Raw genomic sequence first — 8,540 nt, 5'->3', positions numbered from 1 at the left:
ACTACTTGACTTATGTGACTATTCTGCTTGCTAGCACTAGTAGACTGACGAGCTGCCTGCGGGCAACGGGGGCTTTCCAACTTCGAAAAGTCATACGAAAAGTTCGCTGACGTGTTTATTTTTTGATTGGCTGTGCGTTTCGAACGCACAGCCAATCAAAGCGTGGACACGCGCCCACCACGCTCCCGAACGCAACGGTGAACGTCACAAGCAGGTTCAAGTCACATGCGCGACACGCCCACCACGCGTGACGCCGCTCCATCCAAACAGCTGTTCGTCGTTCAAGTTTAAACAACACACGCGACCAATCAGCGTTTCATATCAGGTACAGTCTATTTCAATATAATGTCGTTACTGTGTTCTGGTGGACATTTATTTAACACGTCCTCTAGGATATATTGTGTATTAAGTCTTATAACTCTATGATTTAAATCACTAAATGCATGATGTGAACATGTTAGCTAGCTAGCTAGTAACGTTAGCATGCAGGCACAGCACTTACGAACTCGCATATCTACAAAATCTGAGCTTCGTTTTAAATCTAGCTATTTTTTTCCCCTGTATATTTACAAAGGAGCATGTTCATAAAGTTAGGGGGGGGGGGGGGGGGGCGTTCATGTGAGCAGGGTCCCTTGGGTGCGTGTCTCAAAATGCAAACGGTTGTTGAGTCTTGAGTGACTAGTGAGTGTGATGTGGTGGACTGGTGTCTAATATGCCCCTATAGCTGGTGAGGTGAGAATGACAGTCCATTTATTTAGCAATACAATAATGTTGTCTACTCTGTACAGCAGTATTAGGCTAGTTCAGAATCATGTGTATTGTCATCACAGGTTTTTACAGTGGGTGAAATTCGTTTTCAATCTTTCCACTGTCCACTGTCCAAGGCAACACCAAAGGGCAAGTCAGCCTCTTTAGGCATGCATATTCAAAGAATCAATATAAGGATTGATGAATTTGAAACTTTGCAAAATGACAGTATCATTGAGTTGAATTCAATTTCAGTGCAGAACTCTTTACCTTTACATATAGGTTTATATGGGGCTATGGGGCGGCAGTGGCTCAGGGGTAGAGTGGCCAGTAGAGCAGCTAGATGGGAACCATGAGGTTACCAGTTCGCTCCCGGGCTCAGGGCTCCCCCAGAGTCAGTGTCGAAGTGTCCTTGAGCAAGACGCTGAACCCCTGATTGCTCCCAATGTGCAGGTTGGTGCCCTGCATGGTTTCCTCCGCCATTGGTGTATGAATTGGTGAATGTAATGCACAATCTATGTAAAGCGCCTTGGATAAAGGCGCTATATAAATGCACCATTTGACCATTTACATACCTATAGTCTGTAGGTATGTAAAGAGCTACAGAGCAGAGTAAAATAAGTCCTATTCCCTAGAATCCCTACCAGGCATTGCAGCAGCATGATAGACATCTCCAGGCAAGAAGTAAACACAGAATGCAGTTGATTGACATAAGTGCTTGACCTTGAAGATGGAGCTTGCAGAAAAAATAAATGTCACCCACTTCATTACTTGTTTGCACCTGTGATGTGATGATTTCTTGTTCTGACCTTGCCTTCTGTCTTCTCTAGAAAATGCATTCTGCACTCACTGTGGTGGCTAATTCAGAAAGAGCCTTGTGTCTGGAAAGGCTCAGACCTCTTCTCACTTTGTTGGATGCCTCATGAAGGTAAAGCTGCATTTTACTCAAAGTATTTTAATTTGTTTATGAACACTGCCTGTAGGCTATATACACTGTACATACAAATGTAGACACAAACCACCTGCTCTATTATTTGGCCCCAAGGATGCTCCCCAGTTCAAAGTCCTCTATGCCGAGTTGGTCCTGGTTCTATCTACCAGACATCTTCCTCTGACACCAGACCAGAGTATACTGTAAGTTGAAGTCACAGGGGAGAATGGGAGATGCCACAAAACCTCACTGAATACATGGCTGAGAAGGTGTACCCTCAGCTGCTTTGTAAAAGAGTTGTTTTACATAGCTTAGCTATTATATGACAGTAGAGAAACTGTTGATAAATTCCTACTTCCAATTCAAAGATCAATGTGCCCTGCATGCTCTGAATCATATTTCTACCCTGTTGCTGACTGGCTGACCTGTTTGTGGTTTCTCCCTCTTTGTCTTTCTCTCTGTTTATCTTTGTAACACTGTCATACGACGAAGTATAAATCAGGTATAAACGAGACGTCAACAACTTGAAGCACTCACTGACAGGAGGAGGCATGATGAGTGTGGCTCTCAATGGCTTGTGCATCTGGAGGAGTCTGCTCAAGAACATTCCAGATCTCTACGACAATAGTGCCATGCTGCAGGTATTCACATTGTCCGAATGAGTGTTGCATGTCAGAGCTGGGTATATCAAAAGGAGACATGGATCGTCCTCCCCATCCCCCAAGCAAATCGAACCCTGAATGTAAATATTGCTTGCTGGAACATCCATGGAGGGAGGACGACCGAGAGAGAGAGAGAGAGGGGGGGGGGGGGGGGAGACGACAACTAGAGATCCAGTGGAAAAAAAGAGTGGGCAGTTGAGGAAAGGGGCAGGCTGTATTTGACTGTACAACAATCTATCTCTAGAAGTGTATAATGAACTCTGGGATAAGGGATGACATTGTTACAACCAGGCTGAGACTGGGACACTGTGGTCTAGCCAGCTGCTTGAACATCATAGGCAAGAATCCAGATGGACTCTTGTCAGTGTGGACAGATAGAGACAGTGAGACAGGACTTGTTCTCATGTGATAAGTACAGAAATTAGATGCAGCAGATATGTGAGGAATTGACAGATCAAGGTCTCAAAGTATTAAGGCAGAATTTACGCCAGGGAAAGAGCAGTGTTGAGATTTCTCCATTTTACCGTTTCATTCTAAAGTGTAGCTGTATGTCGGGTATTTGAAAGTGTACGGTAAAACAAACCCTGGCCTGTCGAGGGCAGCAGTACACTAACGCGTACAGCCTGCCGGAAAGTAGAAGAAGAAGCAGCCTGTTGGGCAGAGGAGTTCCACAACAATATTATGTGATGAAAAGGTAAAGTTTTTATCTGTGCTGTATAAAATAGAGGTACTTGTGAATCACAATGAATGTGTCGGATAAATAAAGTAGACAAAATGGTATTTAGCAGGGAAGAGAAGTTGCCTTGCATTCATGTGTAACTGTTTACATTGATAAAAGGATAGTTTATTTCGCCTCCTTTCACAGCATCCACATTGACATTTGTAAACCGAAATTCAAATTTATTCCAGTTTATTAGTGATTGATTAATGATTATTTCTATTCCTATTTCAGCGCTTCTTCTGTATGACTTTAAGCTGATTCAGTTCATTATTACTAGTGCAGTGTTATGATCATGTCTGGTCGGAGTGTCCTGGTCGAGAATGTAAACATAATAGGCTAGACGAAGGCAGATAAGGCTGGGGGAGGAAGGAGACTGTTCAGCCAAAATATAGCTTTGTAGAAATCCATGAGATTGATTTAACTGTGTGTCTTGTCTTCTCCAAAACTTGTGTCGGACTCCTGAACCATTTTGAGCCGATAGGACATACTCCATCTTTGTCTCCACCAGGCCGAAGGCATTTTTTTTCATCATTGACGTCATTAAAGGTAAAACAACGTATAGGACTAAATGGGTTAATCTAATATTTCTGTCTTCCATCTCACAGAAAGACAATCAGTCTTGTTCACCTCTTCCGCTTGGACCAGAGCAGCAGAACATTTGGCACCACCACCACGCATTGCCTCTTTGGACCTGCAGCTGGTGCTCTGCAGTTGGTCCACTGCAGATTGAAGCTCAGGCCCAGCTCGACCTCCAGCAACTTACTGCTCCAGCAGCAGAAACTGTTGGCACCCAGCGTGACAGCGGCAGTGTGATTGTTGTCTCCTCGTGACCCAGAAACATCTCAGTACACAGTGCGTGCTGAGAAGTGTAGGAGTGGGGTTAAACATTGCAACACAATGCATCACCACCACAGCCAGCAACAGGGGCCACCACAGCTTTCCTCCAATATGTCTACTCATCACCAACAGCAGCCAAATCAACAGCAGCAGCAAGATCGTTTCAAATACCCTCCTCCTAACCATCTGCCTGACGAGCTGGTATCAGCCATGGCTACCGTGGACCTTATGAACCGGCCAAACATGAACCAAGAAGTGCCCAGGTTCCACAGTGTTCTACAGACTGCAGGAAAAGTCATTGACTACAGTCATCTTGACTACGGTCATCTTGACCATGCACATCTCTCCGCCACTGCTGATGACAGCAGTGTTGGAGAGAGCATGCCTGAAAGGCGTCATACTCGCCTGCAACCCTTTGAACCAAACGAGCATGTAGACCTGGATTACTGCAGGTCAAGCGGTGAGGTTCAAAAGAACAAACGACTGTCGCCTGTCGGTAAAGGGTAAGTTAGATGTGTTGTCCCCTCTCATTCGCCCCATCTCTTAACAAAACACATCAGAGATAAAAAGTTAAAAACTACTTTGTGTTTGTGTCTTCACAGGACATCTTTTCAGGAACTCTCTGCCATAGGTGGTGAGGATTCAGGTAAGATGATGCCGAAACCAATGGAGAGAATAAAACGTTAAATACTTGTTTCAATATACTGTAGGTCAACCTGAGAGCCTCTTTACCCAGAAGCGTAATGGAAATGAACATAGTCAGATCTCGACACTGACATTTCAATGGAATATTTTGTTCCCCCGTGAATACAGGTGTCCGTGTTGTCGATCGACGGGGGTAGCGATTAAAAAAAAAAAAAACGCATGTCTTGAAAAGGTAAACGGAAAAGGTAGAAAAGATAAACAAGACATTTAGCAGGACAGCTGTGTGTTTTCTCTTACAGGAAACGGGCCTGAACTTGAGAAGGAAACATCAGAAGAGGAATTTGGTTTAAGATCCACGGTTTTGATCACTGGGCTTCCTGAGGGTGGTCGAACTGAGAGAGATGTCATCAAACTGTGCAAGCCGTTTGGAGCTCCCACTGACATCATCCTGGCTACGCAGTTAGGAAAGGTGGGTGTGAAGGTGTCACACACATTGGGAAGGGTTTTAACCCATTTAGACCCGAAATCCTATCAGTTTTCCTGTCATTCTCAAACATTTTCATGTCAAGGACCCCCAAGATTATATGTAATTTGCCGCCGACCCCCATCTGAAAATATGTTGTTCCAGGGACCTCCCCCCAGATTTGAGTTAAATACGTTCGATACGATAGCAGATAGCAGATCTACAAGCTCGTAGCACGGCACTCGGTGGCGCGCTATGAGCTTGTAGATCTGCTATTTTTCAATAGCTAAAGTATAACATAATGCTTAAAACACCAAAAGGGGTTCCCGCCCATGTGGTTATGGTTTGAATGTTAACTGAAAACATTGTTTTCCAATTGGCACTCGTCAGCATTCACCAATTAGTGCTGGACAGACCATTCTGATAAAGCCTTGTGTTCTCACAAGGCTTTACTGCACCAGATGTTATTATATTCCATAATCAACTGTTGTATTTAGATAAGCTCAAATCGTATGAATCGTGACTGTTCAGGACAAGCGTGGGGAGGATTACTGGTCATACTGAAAATTGTCTTCACATTTGTCAAGATAATAATTCAATCTTTAGACAGTCAGGTTTCATTTCAACCATTGAGACAGTTTTGTATTGGGTGTATGTGCAAATAATATCTGCAATATTATATCATTTCACCAAATGGTGCCCCAATCCTTTTACAGTAACGGCTGCAGCATAATAGGGCTGTCACGACCATGCAATGTCACTTGACCATCAATTTATATACAGATAATTGTGAATACCGATTTAATTGTATTTTATTTTTATTTTTTTCCCATTGAACATATGACATTTCTGTTAACCTTTTAGGCTTTGGAAACAAAATTGCACAGTGTAAATACTTTTATTTTATTGATTTATTTTCGCTATTGCGACTTCAGGTCGCATTTACTATGAAAACGTGCATTTCCCATCAGTCCGTCTGTCCGTCACCCCATGCCTCCATATATGGTCACGCATCGTGACATCACGTCTAGTCACCCATGCCCGGTTCGTTCACCCAGATCTGCATATATGGAGCCGGCCAGCAACTCTACATCTGACCTCAAACCTCAAACCCTTAGATCTCCATATATGGAGCTGACCTGTTCTGACAGTCCATATGTTGATCCTTCCCCACCCGTCCTTCCTGTTCTGACATTCCATATGTTGATCTGACCTCATCAAACCCTGTACACGCAAGACACGCTCCATATATGGCCAGTACAAAATACAAATTCATCCCATATGTTGATCCGACCCCCCATGCCAAAGTGCCAGCGCTCTCCCAGCAGTCCGCCCTTTAGGGCGAGGTCGCTTCTCGCACTCAGGGCGTCTTTCTTGGTGTGTGTGTGTGTGTGTGTGTGTGTGAAATTGAAAATAAATGACTTGTGGTGTTTGTCCGTCAGGTGCTATTGTCGATGCCAGACGCACAGATGGTTGAGATGGTGAAGAACCACAGCGTCGCCCCGATGAAAATCAATGACTCTGAACTGAAGATGAGCAACTTAGAAGAGTCCATCAGTCTCAATACACCAGTACGCTTCTACCCCCAATATGCAACCTTGTCTCTTTCTGCACTCTAGTTTGTTCGCATGTTGATTTTTTGTCTGTTTTCTTTTTAATATTTATATTTAGTATTTTATTTATTCTATAGCCTATATATGCTTTTAGAGTTTGTCTTTTTGGGCGATAACTTCATTATATTTTAGTCCTGTTTCCTTCCCAATGTTTCCTTCAATGTTGTCCTATAAATGCCAACCCTGACAATAATCTAACTGTCCTACAGGTGGCACTGTATAACCTTCTGAATCCATCTAAAGACACAGTGGTAAGTATTTTTGTCTTTCCTCCTGAGCTTTCCTAGCTTAATGGCAGACTTACTGTCAAATCATCTTTACTTAGAGCACAGTTAATAACAACTAGTTGACCCAAAAGTCCATAAAATACATAAATCACAACAGATTGTTTTTAATTTATACACCATCATGCATGTAAAAATAGATCTACAAGCTATCAAATCAATGCATTGTCGTGACTGTGACAGCTTGTACTGTGGATCTGTTCTTTTTGGGAAGACGATAACAATAACTTGGTACATAAGCAAAACGTAACACTAATGGCAAGAACCGCACAATTTAATTAATGTTCTTAAAACAGCCATTGACCACCTGTAGTGCCTTGTAATCACACTATAAGGCAACTATGATAATTACAAATTCACTACGATCCTTGCCAAACAAGTAATCTATTGTACAGTTCGATTAACCGTGTCATGAGTCCATACCCACAATAGGGATTCCATGTGGTTAATTGATGATGGAATGTCTTGCAGAATGTACACTGGAATCGTCTGTTGGTGATCAGACATGTTCCTAACACGCCCAGCGCCCCCTCAGAGGTCCAGACATTGGTCGAGCGAATCGGAAAGGTCCACAACACCCTGGTTCTTCTCAATCGCAGCATGGTGAGAACAACAACATTGTGGTTGCATGTGTTAGAGCACATTCTCCATGCCTCATGAAAAGGATATTTATTTTTTATTTGATTAGCCCATATGCCCCTACCCTATAAGTAGGCTTTGGTACTGAAAGGTTTATAGGTTAGGTATAGCTGGGGTTCCCAACCATCGGTCCGTGGGACGAGAAGGCGGCCGGGAATTCAATTGTTTTGCATCACCAGGATTTTCCAAACAGCAGAGAAAGGTTGTGTCGGTCGCTTGAAGATACCAAGGATTCGTCAGTGATGTTACTGTGGTTTATAAACATGTGCTACTTTGTCACGATCGTGCTAATGAAACACTAAACCGGATTTTTATTTCATGTCAACATTAAAGTAACTATCAGAAGATGAAACCCAGGTAAAATAATGTGTCACTCTGCAAGTTTAACTAAAGTTTTTTTTAAGTAATTTGACATGAATTCACCCTAACATTGTGTAGTGATATAACAACATATAAATAGCAATGACTGCCAGTCAACTTCTGTGTTACGTACGTTTGATTGATAATTTTATTAGACAATAAAATGCAAACAAACGGTACAGGGCTACAGTCAAGCACAAATGGTCCAAAAGGATAGCACCGAAGAAAGACCTTGCGGTCTTGTTTCCATTCGGGTCCCAAACATTCATTCAAAACACAACAATGACATCAGCAATGATATATCAACTTGTATTCTATTGTGATGCTCACCAGAAGTACCTGATCTGATTTATTTTAATTTTATCATGTAAATCTACTGATTAACCACTTAAAACCTATTTTATACTTTTGTTGTTCAGCAGTGTCACGCAATTTATAAAAAAGAAAAAGCCTTTGTAAGCCTCTGTTTCAATTATATGAAACTCTTTAGTGCCAGTAGTAACTGTTGGACCCTTGGTATTCATTGACGAAAACAATCCCTCCCTCATTCCAGATCATCTGTGAGATGTCAGTTCGTGCGGTCATGAGCACCAAGAGTCACTACCGTAGGTGTCCGTGTATCGTCCAGGGAAATCGCC

General features: G+C 42.7%; 1 protein-coding gene across 1 annotated transcript; it reads left to right on the top strand.

The window, feature by feature from the left end:
- Nucleotides 1–1,575: 1,575 nt before the first annotated feature.
- Nucleotides 1,576–4,037, top strand: LOC306917662 (uncharacterized protein). Its single transcript, XM_079495953.1, has 4 exons — nt 1,576–1,675; nt 1,793–1,881; nt 2,171–2,319; nt 3,667–4,037. The coding sequence occupies exons 3-4, from the start codon at nt 2,230–2,232 to the stop codon at nt 3,889–3,891; spliced, it is 315 nt and encodes a 104-aa protein (XP_079352079.1). The 5' UTR covers nt 1,576–1,675; nt 1,793–1,881; nt 2,171–2,229; the 3' UTR covers nt 3,892–4,037.
- Nucleotides 4,038–8,540: the final 4,503 nt, after the last annotated feature.

This window comes from Electrona antarctica (genome assembly GCF_951216825.1).
Source record: "Electrona antarctica genome assembly, chromosome: 24".
Lineage (NCBI taxonomy): Eukaryota > Metazoa > Chordata > Actinopteri > Myctophiformes > Myctophidae > Electrona > Electrona antarctica.
This window is presented reverse-complemented; position numbering and strand designations above follow the sequence as displayed.

Coding starts and splice junctions, on each gene's coding strand:
- LOC306917662 (XM_079495953.1), top strand. CDS start 2,230: ATGATGAGTGTGGCTCTCAATGGCTTGTGCATCTGGAGGAGTCTGCTC. Junction 2,320..3,666: donor ACAATAGTGCCATGCTGCAG/GTATTCACATTG, acceptor TCCATCTCACAG/AAAGACAATCAGTCTTGTTC.